This window comes from Aquarana catesbeiana, linkage group LG13, assembly GCF_042186555.1.
Source record: "Aquarana catesbeiana isolate 2022-GZ linkage group LG13, ASM4218655v1, whole genome shotgun sequence".
Lineage (NCBI taxonomy): Eukaryota > Metazoa > Chordata > Amphibia > Anura > Ranidae > Aquarana > Aquarana catesbeiana.
The window spans coordinates 86,245,357-86,265,455 of NC_133336.1; the positions used below are offsets into that span (position 1 = coordinate 86,245,357).

Here is a 20,099-nt window from a genome sequence, read left to right on the forward strand (position 1 = left end):
AGGTGTCAGGGCCTAAATAGAAGAAGAGAACAATATTCAGTATTTTCTAATGCACAATGTATTATTTTTCCTCTCCTAGATACATTTGCAAGCAAAGTTGCTGCTACACAAGATGTGTATGCAGACGCCTCAATTGGAAACGTGACTGGGAGCAACGCTGTCAATGTTTTCCTGGGAATTGGTATAGCCTGGTCTGTTGCTGCCATCTACTGGGCCTCAAAAGGACAAGAATTCCACGTCCAAGCTGGTACCTTAGCTTTCTCTGTAACACTCTTCACCATTTTTGCATTTGTCTGCATCAGCGTCTTGCTGTATAGGAGGCGGCCTAGTATTGGTGGGGAACTGGGGGGCCCCAGAAGCTGCAGACTTGCCACAACTTTGCTCTTTGTAACCTTGTGGTTACTTTACATTTTATTTGCTACTCTGGAAGCCTATTGTTACATCAAGGGGTTCTAAATGAAACCAAGCTTAAGCCAGCAACCAATCCGCCGCACTCAACTGTCGGCAGTCTCCATGAGGAGGATCCCCAGAGCAGAATGGATACCAGCCAATCAGAGCTCTGTTGGAGATTAGCGACATCATAATCCAAAGGACCATGTGACTGGCATCATTGGCTGAGGTGCATTAAAACAAAATAGCAGTACTCTGAATCTGTGAGACCCCTATAAAGAGGCAAAGAAAAAAGCGCGTTCTATCCAATTCTTGACAAACAGAACAGTGGATACACTTTAAAATACTGGTCACTTTTTAAATCAGAATAACAGAAGGGAGCTATTTGTGCCACTCTGGGTACCAAGAAACAACATACTTTGACCAATGGCATAATAACCAGCAACAATTCCCTTATTCTGGTTTATTTTAATCTTTTGTTGAGTTTTTGTTTGTTTTGTTCACCAGAGTCGCTTTAAAAAAAAAAAAAAAAAAAAAAAAAAAGAAGACAAAAAAAAACTTTTGTATTTATTTCATATTTATACTCAACCATTGAAATAGATTTAAAAATCTCAATAGTCACAAATTTCAAACTGAAGATACAGTGGTATCTATATTTATCTATCTATATACAGTATATCTATATGTCCATTTTTCTCAAATTTGATCTCACTGGAAAAATGCAAGTTTTTCAACAGCTAAAGAGTATCTAAGAGACTCCGAGTTTACATGTCACCACCCTAGGTACATCTATAAATGGAAAGAATAACAAATCTTTATATTATTGCAAGCTCCTACATATGTATACTTTTTACCAGTGTGGTTTGCTATTGGGAGCCAGTTTTAAACACAGGTGACATGAAAGCGTTCACTTTAAAAGTATGCTGTCCATTTATCTGCTGGGAGATGAAAGCCGAATGGCCAGTGGGGGGTTGAGATGTGGACCAGCAAGGACTGGAATGGTTAGACAATATGCCATTGATTTGCTTTAAAGCCAAGTCCATTCAGAACTGAATTTATATTTCTCAGGGACTCAATCACCATGATCTCTCTTGTTGTGCCTCTTTCCCAGGAGGCCATAATGAAGGTGTTACACTTGGGAATTTTCTTTATGCTGGCAAGAAGGACATTGTACACCCATTTCTAAAATGTTAACTGTGGCAGTAAAGCTATTTGCATGAGCCATGACACTATGGCTCATGAAAAAAATGTGGGGCATTATAGCACTGTGGAGCATAATGAAATAGACTCCGTGGAGAGCTCCCTACTGTGAGTCATACCATTCAATAGATTTTTTCATGCCCCTGAATTAGTAAGCCCCATAATTTTCTGGTGTCACCAATTCCATTTACACCAGAACGCAACAAGGGTGATGTGCTTGCCTTCTCAGTGGTCTCAGTAGGGGATTAAGGGGCACACCAAGTAGTTCCATCAGGGAGGTCTAACATGAGGTCCCAACAAATAACCATCCAGCAGAAACCAAAATATTACTTCTGGGTGGACTTGGCCTTTAAGTGAACTATCTGTTCCTCACTTTTGTATCTTATCTTCATTAGAAGAAGATTTCCTGCTTTAGTTATTACGTCTTTATAATAATTTTCCAACAAAATGTATACATTTTACTCAGTCTTTTACTGACCCAAACTTTTATATCCATATATTATTCACCATTTACATTACTGCCTTCCAATTCATTACATGCATTGGTATCGTGCAGGGAAACCCTTTACTTTCTAACTTGTATAAAGAAGATACTTCCTGAGCTTTACGGTATCTTAGAGTTCTCCTGCTATCCTGATGCTGAAATTGTCAATTAAAGGCTAGCCAACAAATTGCTGCAGCACAACCTTTAGAATGGAATTCACTTCTCGCATGATACAACAAAACCGAGTTGAAATTATGATTTTTGCCTTATGCCGTGTACACACGAGAATTTCCGTCAGAAACAGTCCGATGGGAGCTTTTCATCGTATATTCCGACCGTGTGTATGCCCCTTCGGACTTTTTGTGCTGAAAATTCAGACGGACTTAGATGGAGAACATGTTGTATATTTTTCCGACTGAACAAATTACTATCGGAAAAACTGCTCGTCTGTATGCTGTTCCGACGCACCAAAAACGACGCATGCTCTGAAGCAAGTACGAGACGGAAGCTATTGGCTACTGGCTATTGAACTTCCGTTTTCTAGTCCCGTTGTACGTGTTATACGTCACCACGTTCTGGACGGTCGGAATTTGGTGTGACCGTGTGTATGCAAGACTTCTTGAGCGGAATTCCGTCGGAACTCTGTCAGAAAAACCTTCAGAGTTTATTCCGACGGCAAAACCAGTCGTGTGTACAGGGCATAACTTTGCCATCCCACTGAAGTATATTTGAAAGTTAGGGCTACAGCATTTTTGGGGGTTTTCCTGTAGAAACGCTGGACATGACCCAAGTCTTAGGGCCCTTTCACTGGAGGGTTTAGTCTGGATCCATCTATCAGTGTAAATCTATGAGCGGGTGGATATAAACAGAAGTATGTCCATTTACATCCACTTACATCTGAGTCTATTTATGTCTGCAGGAAAGAAATTAATTTTGTGGATGTAAATGGATGTTTTCAGTTTATGTCGGTTATTAGGCAAGAAATATAACTCTCTGCTTATATTTTTGTCAATCTAAACAAAAATGACAAAAAACAAACAAACTAAAGATTGATGTTCAAATTGATGTAAACTAAAGGATTCCATTTTCATGTGGGGTTTTTTTTTAATCATTTTTCATGATGGAATTGATTTTGCTTATGTGAATGGACCCTTTCTGATGAATTTTGCTATGGTTTGCATTAGGTTTCAGCATTCCCTGAAGCTGTATATTTAGGTACTGTAAGCACATAACAGCTGTAAAGTGTCAGGCTGACCAAACATTACATATGGATGCACACCTTTCTCTTCTCAATTTCTCACAAATAAATGGTGAGATATAGGTCAAAGATTTGTTCTGTAAACACAAGGCATTGTTAAGTCAGCAATTTTGACATGCATTTGCAAATACGTTTTATGAGCTGTATTACAAACTATAAGATCCTTGTGTTGCATGTCATTATGTGTACCAGTTACTTTGTCTAGTCCAGGTCAAGTACAGGTTCGCTTTAAATCACCCTTCAGCTCCAAAGTAGCAGCGTTGAATACAAATCCTAACTGAAGTTCCCTCTCAGTGTCAAAGCTGAACTTCAGGAATTCAGCCACTTTGTAAAATGTGCTGGGCTACCTCATCTTGTAGACTTACCTCTGTAATTTACATTTTACATATTTAGTGAGTGCCGAAACCATATCAATATACACCAATCAGACATAACCTTATGAAGACCTACCATAACCCATCAAGGTATAGACTTCACTAAACCTCTGAAGATATGTGGACACCAAGCCATCAGTAGCAGATCCTTTAAGTCCTGTAATTTGCAAGGAGGGGCATCCATGGATTAGACTTGTTCTTCCAGCACATCCCACAGACGCTTAATAGGATTGAGATCTGGAGAATTTGAAAGACAAGTCAATATCTCAGACTCTATGTTGTGTTCCTTAAACCAGTGGCCATCAACCCTGTCCTCAGGGCCCACTAACAGGCCAGGTTTGCAAGATAACTGAAATACATAACAGGTGATATCATTTTCTGCTCAGTGATTGCAGTATTCTAGTCTGCATCTCCCCAAGGTAATACATAAAACCTGGCCTGTTAGTGGGCCTTGAGGACAGGGTTGATGACCACTGCCTTAAACCATTCTTGAATTCATTCGACCTGGCCACCTTCTTCCATTGCTCCGTGATCTAGTTCTGATGCTCATGTGTCTATTGTAGGTATTTTTGGCTGTGGACACGGGTCAGCATTGGCACCCTGACCGGTCTGTGGCTATGCAGGCCCATACTCAAGAAACTGCGATGCATTGTGTGTTCTGACATATTTCTATCAGAACCAACATTAACCTTTTCAGTAATTTGAGCTACAGTAGCTCTTATATTGAATCTGACTACACTGGCCAATTTTCACTCCCCACGTGCATCAGTAGGCTTTGGCCACCCATGCCAGTTTTCTTTCTTTGGACCACTTTTGGTAGGTCCTGACCACTGAAGACTGAGAACATGCCATAGGAGCTGCAGTTTTGGAGTTGCACTGACCCAGTTGTCTAGCCATTACAATATGGCCCTTGTCAGTCGCTCAAATCCTTACGCTTGCCCATTTTTTCCTGCCGATCTGTAAAACTGTCAGTTGTAAATAAGAGAGAAAAGTCCATGAGTTGGCCTGCACCTTCTGGAGTTCAGCTTTACATCACACTGAAGTTTACCTTGCGGCTCATAGTGCTGTCCCTCCATTTCCCACGTACTGGTACACAGGGGGTTTCAAGAAGCTGTTAGCAAGTCAAATTCAAGTGCTTACACTAGCTGAATTTCAAAAATTCATTTTAATATGTGTTAGTAAAGCTCATAAATACATTACTTGTGTTTTTCTTTATGTCTATCTGATGTTTAGCACAATCTTGCTAAAAGCTTGCTTAACGACTTAAGGACCAACTGCCACAGTTATACTCTCCTGGGCAAATCACCATCATTGTACGTTGGCTGCATTAAGAGCTCTAGGGAGTGCGCATGCCCGCGACACGACACTGGAGCCAATGCACATGGCCAGCGACCGCGATGTCAGCCGGCCACCCGCAATCATTCCACAGAGAGCCAGAACGGGCATCTGTCAATGTAAACAGACAGATCCCCGATCTGACAGGGGAGGAGAGACAGATCTTCTGTTCCTAGTTATTAGGAACAGCGATCTCTCTCCTCCTCCAGTCAGTCCTATCCCCCCACAGTTAGAAACACCTCCCAGGGAACATATTTAACGCCTTGATCGCCCCCTAGTGTTAACTAGTTCCCTGCCAGTGACATTTACACAGTAATCCGTGCATTTTTATAGCACTGATCGCTGTATAAATGTCAATGGTCCCAAAAATGTGCCAAAAGTTTCCAATCTGTCTGTCGCAATGTCGCAGTCCTGCTAAAAATCACAGATTGTCGCCATTACTAGTAAAAAAAATAATAATCATGAAAATGCCATAAATCTAGCCCCTATTTTGTAGACCATGTAACTTTTGCGCAAACCAATAAATATACGCTTATTGTGATTTTTTTTTACCAAAAATATGTAGAATACATATTGGCCTAAACTAATGAAGAATTTTTTTTTTTTTGGTATATTTATTATAACAAAAAGTAAAAAATATTTTTTTTTTTCAAAATTGTCTCTTTTTTTGTTTATAGCGCAAAAAATAAAAACCGCAGAGGTGATCAAATACCACCAAAATAAAGCTCTATTTGTGGGAAAAAACGTCATCAATTTTGTTTGGGTACAATGTCGCATGACCACGCAATTGTCGACGCAGTGCCGTATCGCAAAAAATGGCCTGGTCATTAAGGGTTAAATCCTTCTGGTCCTTAAGTGAATAAAACTACTTTCACCACCCTATTGTAATCTACACTAATCATTTCCAAGCGGGAGAGCTTTTAAGAAAATGGTGTAGGATATTTTTATAATGACTATGTTCTGTGCCCAAGTGCAGGTACAAGAAAAAAATCCTAGTTCTCTATGAAATTAGCAGCAGGAAAGAGTGCTGTAGGATGTGCTTTTGCCAAAGTTCTCATGTTTTTTTGTCAGCATTCGTCCATGCATAGATACTTAAAATTATTTAAACCTGGGGGTCTCCAAATTTTGGGGGTCTCCAAATTTTCTAAACGAAATGCCAGTTTACTGATCTTCAGACTTCAGGGGGGCTGGAGTGTGGCCAGTGAGAGTAGAAAATGTCCTGGAATCAATGGGAGAAAAGAAGGTCCCATCGTAGGTGTTATTGGGAAGAATAGTGCCCCCAACCTTGGTGTCAGTGGGAGGTATAGTGCTCCATTGTTGGTGTTAGTGGCAGGATGTATGCCACATTGTTGGTATTCATGGTATGGATAAAAGCAAGCTAAGGGCCACATCCGACCCCGGAACGCAATTTGGGCACTATTGATTTAAGACCTATTGCAGATTCGCTATTGCTTGCCTTGTGAGAGAGGGGAGAGAGAGGGATCTAAACTCGAACACCCATGTGTGTATGAATAGTCCAAATAAATTAAATGTTTGTTGAATTTTTGAATAAGCTATGTAATGGAAACAGCTGCAATAGATTGAATCTGCAGAAAATAAATCATACAGAAAAGTAGATTATTTGGGATTATGAAGTACATAAAAAGTAAATGTGTGCACCAAATGACAAGCTGTTTGATGGTCAGTCTGATAAGACAGAATATTAGCTGTTTATGGAGCTTCTAAATCCTAATTTAGACGCTTAGGGTACGGTAATTCACCACTACTTGTCCTGTATACATGCTTTTCTATGTAGTGCTACATTAAAAATGGAGTGAATGGCCCTGTGCAGCCAAACTTAAATCGTTCATGAACAGTAAGACCCCTTTCCCATGGGGCGGATCCGCTCAGTGGACTCCGCTAGCTCAGCGGGAGATGGCTCCGTTGATCCTCACTGAGTCGGCGGATGCCAGTTCCATCTCTGCTCACTGAGCAGGGAGGGACCTGTCAGAGCCCCACTGACTTCTATGGGGAGATTGAACAAATATGGACAGCATGTCATTTTAATCAGATCCCATCCGATCCACCAGACAGATGGCGAACGTTTCGCCATACATCTGTCTTGAGCAGATTGGATGGCAGGCGGGTGTCAGCGGACACATCTCCGCTGACATCCGCCTGGCCATAAGAGTCAATGGGTGGCCCACTTTGATCTGTCTGAAAAACCGTCAGGCGGATCCAAGCGGGCTTAGCGTGTGAAAGGGCCTAAGGGGGCAAAAGGGGCATTTATCATAGGCCCAACATGATAACCAAGCCACTCAACATGCTTGCTTTGTGATGCATCTTTGATAGTAGAGGCAACAGAATCGCCTATATTTAATCCCCCTCCAGATTATAGGAAGACACGCTCCTAATTTTAAGCATTTAAAGGCTAAATTGACCTTTCAAAAAAATAAATCAATTTATATATTTTTGCAGGTAGAAAAAAAAATTTGCATTTTTTGTTTGTTTTGTTACTGGAACCTGCAGAGCTTTGCTCCCACAATTGTGTGTGCAATGTCTTCCTCTAGCTTTGTGCCCATATCCCTGTACTGGCTTTCTTTATCAAAGCTAGAAGAGAAATGAACTTAGCTCAATCGCAGCCCATTCAAACTACAAGTATGATTGCCGTGGGGACAGATGATACTTGTAGTTTTTTCATCTGTTTTCAGGAATGTGAATGAATAATGTGACTGTGTGGACAGAGCCCCGCACAGCCACAGTGTTTTCAAAAAGTGACATCAGGTGTGGAGAAACTATCCTGTTACATAGAGGGGGGGGAGCGTTGGTGGCCGGTACATAGTAGTATACTACACACTAAATATGGGTGTTACATGAAACACGCTCCTAAAGGTGAACTTATCCTTTAAATGATAATAAACTGTTTGTTAAGTGATAATTATGCTAACCAAAAGTTCTTTAACCGCTTGCCGACCAGCCGCCGTCATTATACAGCGGCAGGTCGGCACGTTCCCGCGAACCGTTGTAGCTGTATGTCGGCCCTTTAAGCGGGGATAGCTGGCGCCCGCGCCAGCTGCACTGCGGGGATGCCGATGCCGACGCGATCGCAGGCACGAGAGACAGAACAGGGACGTAGGTGGGTAAACACACAAATCCCTGTTCTGTGAGGAGAGACAGATTGTGTGTTACTACTAGCTAGGAACAACAATCTGTCATCAGCTCTAGTCAGTCCCATCCCCCTACAGTTAGAACACACAGAAGGGAACACAGTTAACCCCTTGATCGCCCCCTGGTGTTAACCCCTTCCCTGCCAGTGACATTTACACAGTAATCAGTGCATTTTTATAGCACTGATCGCTGAATAAATGTCAGTGGTCCCAAAAATATGTCAAAAGTATCCGATCTGTCCGCTATAATGTTGCAGTCCCGATAAAAATCGCTGATCACCACCATTACTAGTAAAAAAAAAATAATAATAATAAAAATGCCGTAAATCTTTCCACTACTTTGTAGAGGCTACAACTTTTCCGCAAACCAATCAATATAAGCTTATTGTGATTTTTATTACCAAAAATATGTAGAAGAATACATATCGGTCTAAACTGAGGAAAAAATGTGCTTTTAAAAAAAAAAAAAATGGGGATATTTATTATAGCAAAAAGTACAAAATATTGTGTTTTTTTTAAATTGTCATTCTTTTTTTGTTTATAGCGCAAAAAATAAAAAAAACGCAAATAAACCGAAAGAAAGCTCTATTTGTGGGAAAAAAAGGACGTCAATTTTGTTTGGGTACAGCGTCGCACGACCGCGCAATTGTCAGTTAAAGCGACACAGTGCCATATGCAAAAAATGGCCTGGTCATTGAGCAGCCAAATCTTTCGGGGCTGATCTGGTTAAAGCATTTAAGAAATTCAGAGCATAATTTCTACAAATATATTTATATCAGTTATTTACAGTATAAGCTACTTTAACTACTTGACCTCCAGAAGATTTAACCCCATTTTTTGCGATATGGCACTGCGTTATTTTAACTGACAATTGTGCGATCGTGCAACACTGTACCCACAAAAAAAAAATTTGGCCTTTTTTCCCACAAATAGAGCTTTCTTTTGGTGGTATATGATCACCTATGCATTCTTTATTTTTTGCGCTATAAACAAAAACAAACATTTTTTTTACTTACTGCTATAAAACATCTCTAGTAAAAAAAAAAAATGGAAAAAAAATGTCTTCATCAATTTAGGCCAATATGTATTCTGCTACATATTTTTGGTAAAAAAAACCCAATAAACATAAATTGATTGGTTTTCGCAAAAGTTATAGCGTTGACAGCCTGACAGCCTTCTGATCTAAATACTCAGCAAGTGTATATAAGCTGTTAGGGACCAACTGAAACTTTAGAGTATTTTAGTGTGATCTTTGAGAATGACTTCACAATACAAACACCTAGAGAGCTTGTTTTAAAGCAGAACTCCATTAAAAATGTTCTTTCTTCCATGCAGTGGGGCTGAGCCCGCACTGCATGGGTTAACTGTTCGTTTTGTCTAGGGCCACACCGAAAGGCTATACTTATCTGATCCTTCGATCGTCCGGAAAGCCACGCTCCAATACATCCAGCGGTGGACTGTTCCTGGTGTCCTCACGTCTAGAGCCGGTCTATGGGCATGATGATGCCAGGAACAGTTCATTCATTAGAGCACTACCGTGCAGGGCAACAGGAGCCATGGGGACCGGTCTTTCACTTGGAGGATCGGCTGATTAGGTAACTATATTTACGCTCTGCAATTCCTTAGACAAAACCCAGAAGTTAACCCATGCAGTGTGCGCACAGCCCCACTGCATGGGTAAATAAAAATTTTGCCCAGAGTTCTTCTTTAAAGCTATTTACTGCGTGTTAAGAATATTTCCATATCTATTTCCTGGGAGCAGGTGCACTTAAGGATCATTAGAGATATATTGTATAATTTCTGACTCCTAATTGTTTAGATATTGATAGATATGTTGTCTGCAACCTGAAGGACAACTGATACTCAGGGCTTCTATCAGTGGGAGACAGATCAATTCCTAGCCAGGCATTATGGGTTTGCATTTACCTTTGTGATAAACACAAGCTGGCTGCAAAGCCCCTACATGCTCCTATATTTCTATGCACATTGGCATTGACCCCACCTCTTGTAAATATTCATAGAGGTCATCAAAGGCTGCATGAATACACTAACCAGCATCTACAATTATATCTAATGTTGCACTATAAGTTAAAGTGGTTCTAAAGGCAAAACATGTTTTTACACTAATGCATTCCTTGCTTTAGGGAAAAAATATTCCATTAGTTGTACCGCTTCTCCCCCCCACCACCTCCTTAAATACTTACCCGAGTCCTCACTTGGTCCAGCACTGTGCCTATCTGCAGTAGCTCTCTTTTCTCATCCTGCTCTCACAGGACACAGAGGCAGAAGTGGGAGCCATTGGCTGCTGCTGCTGTCAATCAAATGTGAGCAGGGAGTGGGGCAGAGCCGAACTGTGTTTGTCCATGGACCACACAGCCTAGCTTGGGAGTGCTCCCCCATAGCATAGAACTTGCAAGGAGGAGCACAGAGCGCCAGCGGATGGCCCCATAAGAGGAAGATCGGAGCCACTCTGTGCAATACCATTGCATAGAGCCGGTAAGTATAACATGTATATTATTTTAGGTTAAAAAAAATTTAACTTTAGAACCACTTTAAAGGTAAAATATGGGTGCATTATACATCATTTGTTTTGTATTTTTAAAGTCACAAGTCTAGTTTAAATTGTTTCAGTGTGTAGATTCAAGTAACAAACCCCCTTCCTGCTTTCAAATATACAGAGAGCAAGGCCAAGATCCTGCAGAAAATTGGCAATGCAAGGGCTAGGCATGCACATGAGAGAAATTTTAACATTAATGCATTTTTCCCAAACACAGGATAAAGTACAGAAATATCTAGTACCATTTAAGTGAGCCCTGATTTAATGACTACACTGTGTAGTTCCTTCAAAAAGAACAGATTTATGTCTTCACACAGAAAGTACGGTAATCACTCTTCCCAATCCCTTTAAAAAAAAATGGTTTTTGGTATGCAAATGAAATAAACCTGGCTACCACTAGAGGATTTAGCCACTAGGTCCATATGTTTTGCAGTAAGGTCTTGGTCAGATAAACTTAGTATGGTATAAACATGCCCCTTGGGTACACAATAGTATTTCGTTTGCATTTTCAGCGGGTGTGTTACCATGTTTTCATTGCAGTTTTCTGCACTCTGCCTCATTAATAATGTAGCAGAACACCAAAATTACCACCAAACACATTCTAAAATGCAGTAATACCAGAAAAGCTTGTAAAAACACAAGGAAAAGATGTGTGCTTAATGCAGCATTTTTTTTTTTACTTTCTGTGTATGAAATCAGTCTCAAGCCCCACAAGCAATTGGATATCCAAACAGGTAGCTATACTGCATTGCTGAGGATAGCCATCTCCTGTGTGTGAAGGCAAGCTTACCAGGGAAAAAAATTAGAGGGGTAATAACCCTCTTTTAATCCAAAATGAAAAAGAAAAAAAAAATTTGTCTACAGTTCTCCTTTCAACTGGCCATAGATGGATCAAAATTTGACCGGTATGAATTGTAATCCATCTATGGCCGTTCCCGTTAATGAGAAGTTGATTTAATGATCGATGTCTCACGAACTGGCTTGTTGGAAAATGCGTGTTTGATCAGCTCTACAGCCAATCAGCTGCAGACCTGATCAGTGTATTCTGACAGCAGAGGAGCCCTGCAGGGAGGAACCCTCACTTGTGTGAATGGGGGAATTAGTTCAGCTTTTTTTTGATTAGTCAGCTTTGGACTACATCTCAGTTAAATCCAAAAACGGGACTACTTGATTTAACATTCTGCAGGCAATCCCAGGCCAGCCTACTTCTGGGGGACAAAATAGATACGTTGAAGAAGGTTTTCTAATCTGTCCGATCTGCACTCTAATGCCTATGTAGGTCCACCATTTTTCTGTGCAAGGGATATAATTCTATGACACCTGGTGTTTGGACAATGGTCAGCAGAAAGTATTTTTATACATTTTCTTAACTACCCATTAACAACTTACCCTGGTGAAAGAAATGACCCTGCTCCAGATCATTACTATGTATTGTATTGTTTCACCCCTGTGATGCCTCCAACATCTTTAGCATATATTTCTAGCTATTGTAACACTGAAAGTGTTTTGCACAAGCTTCTTATAATTTAAATTTATTTGTACATACACTAAATGCCAGCCTACTTTAACCTTGGAAGCTTGCATTGTTGTTTAGACAGCAGTACAAAAATCATGACACTTGTGAGCCTACATAGTAAATCAGCTGTATTCTCATACACACCGAGAAAACTGTCAAATAGCTGCAGTACTCGTATATCCATTTAGATCAAAGAAGAGCTTTAGTCAAAAACACTTTACAAGAAGCATCTTGAACAAACCACATACTCCTCTGTCCCCAATTTTCCCTGCATGACCTGCTAAGGGCTGCACAGCCACTTCTTTAGAATCCTCCGAGTTAGGCCCTGTTTCTCCCATGCATATGCACGGTAATGTCCAGCAAAATGTTTTAACACAAATGGGAAAAGTGGTGTATGGACTTTACATAGGAATAAATGGAGATTGTGAAAGGCCATTCTCATGGAGAACCAAGCGTGTGGGGTATGCCAGGGATGTTATTTAGAGAAGGACTTTAGGGCACACTATGGATAAGGCCTAGTTGCATATCTGTTAAAAATCTTTTCTTGATGTGGACCTCACATTGAGGTTACAGTTAATAAAGGTAGAACTCTAAACATAGATTTTTTTTTTAATAGAGTTGAACTCCTGTCAGGTTTCTTATAGTTGTGTTGCCCCACTGGAGAGAATTTCCCACAGGAAGTGACATAAAATCTCCCCATTGGGATAAACACAGTAGTAAACAGAGGTTATAACTTTTCCTCGATGTTCCAAAAAGCAATTTGTTTTTGTGCATCCATCTTGGGAAAATGATCTCGAAATTTCTGTTCTAGTGACCACCAGCCAACCCATTAACACAGAAAAGTAGAATATGACAGAGGTTCTAAACCTACCATACCCTTTGCAAAACAACAAAAAGTTGGCTTTAGTTCTGCCTTCTGAAACATGCCTACCGTAATTCATGAATCAAGTCTTAAAAGATTTAAGCACCTCTACACCCTCTCCCAGTGCATGAAATAATATAGAATTTCAGCTGCACCTAGAATAAGCTGGAGACAGGATATTTTATCTGCCATCCATATCATTTTAGCAGCCAGGCCTTATTTGACATTGCAACTGATGTGTGGGGGTTGACTAGAATTTAAAAGAGGGATTACAGAAAATTACATGCAGCATAGTTTTAGAATACATTTATACTTTTTGCATTGCATGTAGAAAGGTATATGGACTTATTAGATTTACAGGAGTAGTTCCCTTAAAGAACTCTGGATTTGTCAAATTTTCTTCATAATATGAATTTTACTAAAAGGAAACAAAGTTCAGCTTAAAAGCGATAGCATATACTGGCTAACTCAATAGAGACACACAAAAAACAACCAGCTTCATAAGCTAGAATTTTCAGTATAATGGGTCAGCAAGTAAATTGTATCACCTTGACTCGGAACTAACATGGTCCAACACACACACTGCTGCTACTAATAGAAACCAAACTATCTAAGAAGAGCACTGGTAATAAAATATACATTTTAAAATGCAGAGGCACATGTACACATTATATCTCAGGCGCACTGTACAGTCCACTAGTGATAGGTCTGTTCTCCCCAGATGACCTGCAACACTCTCTGTAACTGCGTTACCTTTTCCACCTCACCTAACATCAGTATAAGCTATTGTGTACAATGTGTGGCGATGTTTGTTAGTGGTGCTTGTACCCGTTTCTTGGCCTTTATCACTTACTGTAGTGACAGTGTGGCACACGTACAACTGTAAAATGCAATATGTACCCCAGCGTGTTTACATTGTTTCGTCCTGAGCTTGGGCAGGCATAGATTCAATGCCATGCTCCACCCGGAAGGATTCCAGTGAACTGCAAGTTTCTTTGTGATGGAAGGATATATGAACTGATTTATACACAAAGATGTACAATTATCATTTTAAGTCTTTGGGTAGATCCACAAAAAAAAAAAATGTAAAAAAATATTAAAAGTTCTAGGTTCCTTAAAAAGCAATTCTATTATATGGGAGATAAACTTTATTTTGATACATAGATACATAGATATTGATTTTTCAAGAAATGAGTGATCTAATATTGTCACATATGGGATATTTGTCTATATAAAGTGCTCTTATTATAAATCATGCTCACCTTGCCTGCTTTGCTTGTACAAAAAAAAAAAAAAAAAAAAGCTACAGTGCACCTAACCGTCCCATCATATCACATGCTTTATATTCATATTTATTTTCCTTTTGCGTGTCACCATCCACAAATATGTACCTTTTATGTTTTCACTGAATACCTGAATATAATTTATCTTCAACCCAGCTTTAGCTTTTCAGTCCTTTTATTTATCATATTCTATTAAAATCACTTGGATTTTTATTGTGCACTTATGGCCTAAACAAAGGGATGGTACTATTTTGTGGATTTAATCAACATTAAATTACAACTTCACTGAGAAAACATTTCTCAGTGAAGTGGGACAGGGTATGATGTCTGGCCAGGGAGAATGTCCCTCACCTTTGGCACATCTCTACAAGCTGAACGTTTTTGGTTGTCACAGCAGATGTGGTTTTAATGGAAATTAAAAAAAAAAGGGGCAGATAATGCATCACCTCTGTATCCTGGCCTTTCACTCCTTTGTCCTACACCCTCCCTGTATTCTTGTGACTCTCCATAGGAATACAGAAAATAAACTTCGCTGGAATAAAACGCCAAGCGTGGCTTGTCACAGCTGCATTAAGAATGAAGGAGGACCTCTCTTTTAAGCTTCACTGTAAGTTCTGTCTTTCATTAACATTCACACTTCTCACACAACAGGGTACAGGTCAGCAGAACGTTTTATTATTTTGAGTAAAAAAGGTGTCTCTCACTGTATTGCTTCATTTTTTTTTTAAATGCATTTTTAAAGTTCTTAGTCAAGGCAGCTTTCCACATGGTCTCTAGCTACCAGTGATTGAGAGGCACAGAGAGGCCCCTGTTATTTTAATCAGTTGTGAGATGAGAGTATCAAAAAATGTTGCCCCTCATGGGCATTAATAATAACCATTTCTTTCAGAGATATATATTAATAAATAAATAAAAGATTAGTTTCCTTTAACCAAAGCAGTGTAGTCATTCACTAGGACTTGGATACCTAGAACGAAAAGATCACCAACAACTCAAAAGCCCACACTAAATTTCCTACGATTATATCAAAGATTACTGTATATGTGAAAACTTGACAAAACTAAGAATTGGCCTTACACATAGGAAGCTTTAAATCCCCAGGACAGGTAATCTGTTACCACAGTAAAGCTGGCCAAACAGTAGTAGAATTTCATATGAAATTTTTTATTTTAAGAACATTCATTCCATTTTCTAATCGTTAGTAGGATCAAATCGACAGTCATTTTCAACCACAGTGACAAGAAAATTCAAAGGAGCAGGATGTAAATTTTCTGTCAATGCCACAAATTTCTAACAGTGTATTTGGTTTTCATTCAGGAAAGTCCATTTCTTCCAAAATTGAATGTTAAAAGCAAACTGAATTTTGGAGTACTTTCAAATGACATTTATCAAAAAGTCATTGAATGTATGGAAAATTGTCGTATGAATGTTTGTATAAATTTTGTAGAAACGTTCATTAATGTATGGCCAGCATTGGTTAAGGCAAGACTATCTACTATGGGTTAAGCAAATTGTTATATGATTAATTGCCATCATAGATAATGTTATATTGCCACATTTCTGGTGATCACATGCTAGAGAAAAATAAATACATCATCTCAAACTTCTAACAATTGTTAAAGCTCTGTCACGTGGCATACATTAAAGTGGAACTAATGGTTTTGGGCCATAGGAGATTTTACCATAATAAGCACACTCGCACCTTATGGAACATTTATCTCCTAGTTTGCCCTCCTCCAGCACTAATAGGTAAAGGGTCCAGTTCTTCCCCACTCCCCTGCTTCTTTCAGGATGCATGGTGTCCTTTTTTTGGCCATTGGGTGTCCACTGCTGATGTAACCCCTGTAGATGCATGCAGAAATTACATAATCCCCAGCCCCCTACTCCATTCTTGGTAAGCCCATGACAAATGTTTGTTGTAAAAAAACTTTGCATGTCTCTATTGGCCAAAAGCTAACTTCTAGCAATTAATTTTTTTAGAGGTATTTTAGTTGTGCCTTAAATAGGACCTACATCTCTATGGATTCCAGGCCCAGACCTTTTTTCCACTTGTACAGTAATCCCCACCACCTGTGAAATGTGCCTTTAGGCCTGGTTCACACCTATGCATTTTTTAGTTAAAAATGTTGTTTTGCAGAAACACACAACAGTCCATTTAACTGGCTTCCTATGGGTGTAGTTCACATCTGTGCATTTTATGGAAAGTACCAGGGACTTTTTTCTGTTTTTTGGTTCTATAGACTTCAATGGATCAAAAGCATGTATTGAAAAACGCAATATGCAAACTGCAACCTGCATAGGTGTGAATCAGGCCTTCCTGTCCAACAATGTGAAAGCCAACATAGGCACTTGTGGGCCCCACCAGCTGCCTGCACCCTTTTAGGCAGCAAGTTCACTTTAAGGGGACCATGTGCTATTTAGCTACAAATTGCATTTTATCTAATAGTTGGATCTGACATTACCCGAGTTCTCATATATGTTTGATTAATCCCATTACCAGGTTATGTACATCATAATAGGAGGCAAACATTTCTTTGAAATACATCATCCTTAATTCTGAAGTCTGCAGCTACAGCACAAATGTTTGTTCCCTTTTAATATAATTGCATTTTATTATACCACATAAAATCAGGGTAGGTTAAAAAAATCCATATCCATGGATCCATTTTAATATTACCCTTCAAAAAATATTTGCCGACAACTGATATTGAATTTACCAATGCTAAACATTTGACATACATCTCAAATTACACATTTTTTATATATGATGTACATTACAATAAGATCAAGTAAAGAAAATCACTGCCACGCCTTATCCAAAACATTAGCAAAGGTTATAGTTGTGATTACTATTTTAAACACCCCCTACTCCACCACCATTATATTAACAGAAGCAAAAGAAACAAATTGCATCAAGACTTCTATAGTCAAATAAGCATGAGGCCTGCTTTAGATTGAGTAAAAATTACAAATCTACTTAAATGTAAGCTAATCTAGAACTTACAATGAAATGATCAAAATAACCCACACAGCTTGGGCATTTAGGTTGTTATAAGACATCATTAATACTTCTGATGTAGAAATGTTTTACTCAGCTGTCATCTTTGTATGCAAAATTAGGAAACAACCTCTTTGGAACTCCATAGCATATTGCATGAATTACATAGGTTTAGGGTCCTCATGCCCAACATGTAGCCTCCTGTGTGTTGGGCACTTTGCAGAGTAGCGGTGGGATGCTAGGGTGCTCTCTGGGTTCCCACACCCAGCACTGAAATTAAGGCAGTACCATCAAGAGAAGTGATCCTGGCCCAACAGTAGACGTATAGCCCCAAACCAACATCATCACAGAGGAAGTGGCATGTGATCTGGTATGTAGACACTGAGGGGGGTTAAGGTGGGGTTTACAGCACTGAACACTAATGAAGGGGGGAGGCTAACATAACAGCACTGCCATACTACTAATCTAGAATGTGGGCCAGAAATAGAAGAGCTCTACCACTGATCATCGAGGAAGGGGGGTTAGCAGCACTGCCTCTGACCATCAATGTAAGGAAGGGTTTAAGGAGATTAACAGCATTGCCAATAACCACCAATGCTGGGGGTTATTATTGCAGTCATTGGCACCAGTGCAGGGGGTTATGTTTGCAGTTACTGGCACCAATGGTGAGGGTTATTATTCCAGCCATTGATGTAGATGCTGAGGGTTATTATTGCATCCACTCACACCAATGCACAGGGTTATTATTGTGGCCATGTACACCAATAAAAATGGGGTTATTATTGCGTCCACTGACACCAGTCCTGGGGTTATCGACAACAGTTCTGGGGTTAATATTACAGCCATTGACATGAATACTAGCAGTTATTATTGCTGCCGACAACACTGGGCTTTATTTTACTTCCACTTTCTCTTCAATATGTGTAAAAAATACAGCAGGACCAAAATTTTGAATGGACTGCCTAACTCAGCAACACACTTCAATACAAATATTAACCACCAATTTAATGGGGTGAAAAAATGGGTATATAAACATAGGCACACTTAAACATATCGTAAACCTAGAGAAAAGGTTTTTGATTTAACCACTTGCTATCCGGGGCATTTTTTTAATTTTTCGGACACATGTAAAAATCAACAATCGTTTGCTAGAAAATTACTTAGAACCCCAAAACCTTATATATTTTCTGAAAACAGAGAAAAAAATGGTGACTGTTTTTTTTCATCACATGATATTTGTGCCACCTTTTATCAAATGCAAATTCAAATGCTGTTAATTTTTTAAATAATTTTTATTTCATTTAAATTTTTTAACGCTTTTAACATTTTCTTCATTTAACTTTATTGCTATCACAAGAGGACCAACACACCCTCTTGTGATAGTTTTGGGCAGATGACAGGTACTCTATGGAGACATCAGGAGTCTATTACACTGTAGACCTCTAATGTCTCTCCTGCCACCCAAAGCAGCTAACAGCACCCAAAGCAAACAGATTGTGCTTGGTTAACTGCTTCCCTAGCTGTTACAGCTTCCTACTGCATGAAGCGGTCCCAGGCTCCTGGTGGAATGGGAGAGCCAAAGAACCACCGCAGATGGCTGTTGGGGGGGGGGGGGGGTTGTCCCCTAATAGCAGATCACGGGCTGAGAAAAAACTGTATCAAGAGAATTGCTGCAGCTGCAAGCATGATCTTGCAATAACTGAGTGGACATTTATATACATATGTCGGACAGCAAGTGGTTAGATGGTTTCACTGCTCACCCAAGTAAAGGGAGCACCTCCCTTGGCATTCAAGTGTACTGGTCAGTTGTCTACAGTTTACTGGCAACAAACGCCAGATTTTGGGGCTTCTGTTTACTAGTAAAATATTTATATAGGATACTTAGCTGCCTTTGCTGACCTCTCATGAAAGTGCAAGATTACAGACTTTCATGTTGCTCCAATACCCTCTGGATCACTGAACTTGGAAAGCTAAGTAGCCAACAAAGTCAAAGCTCCTGATTATGGTTCAATCACCCAAAGTATTTAATCCATTGGATCGCCATAATGACTAGCATTTCAGAAGGAAGTCAAACCTACATATTTTTTTTTTTTTTTAGTAAAAGCTTCCTCTGTGCCTAAATTACAAATAAATTATAGAATGCAGCAACATTCATTTTGGTTTTGTCCACAAAATGGCCATCTATTCCAAGTGCACAAGGTTCTAAACGAATAATCTATGATTTTATAAATACTCCCCAGGAAAGACTTGACAAGTTTGTTAACAGTACACTATTTTTACCCCCTTCTTTATTTTGTTAACACAAGATTGATAGGAGTAACAAAGCCTGAAGAATATTACACGGTTTGTCTGGAAAATTAAAAAAAAACAAAAATGGGGATGATACAATTTCTCAAGGGCTTATATGGTAATGAAAATGAGTTATTTATTAAAATAATAAAGAAAAAATATTTCTTTAATAAAATGTGGGTGCCATTTTTTTATGAATATGTCTGTCTAGTGGGCCTAAATTTTGTCAGTAAATTTTTTTCTTAAGCTCCCACTGGCAAGGACTGCCAAAAGTCTTGTTTTACTGCAAATAAACAGAGAGGAAAAAGTGTCTGCTATATTGTTTGTGTCCATTTCCTTCTGCTACACAACAAGGTGTTCAGCCTGTATATTCAGATTGCAAATTAGCAGTGCATGCAAAAAACTGT

General features: G+C 39.3%; 1 protein-coding gene across 5 annotated transcripts in view; it reads left to right on the forward strand.

Annotated features, from left to right (window-relative positions):
* The window catches only part of SLC8A3 (solute carrier family 8 member A3), a 516,152-nt gene extending 501,592 nt beyond the window's left edge, over window positions 1-14,560 (forward strand). For all 5 annotated transcript variants that reach the window (XM_073608556.1, XM_073608557.1, XM_073608552.1 and 2 more), the window contains one exon: window positions 80-14,560. In XM_073608556.1, the coding sequence (XP_073464657.1) occupies window positions 80-456 (377 nt within the window). In that variant the 3' untranslated portion in view covers window positions 457-14,560. The remainder of the gene's footprint in view (window positions 1-79) is intronic.
* The last annotated feature ends 5,539 nt before the right edge of the window (window positions 14,561-20,099 follow it).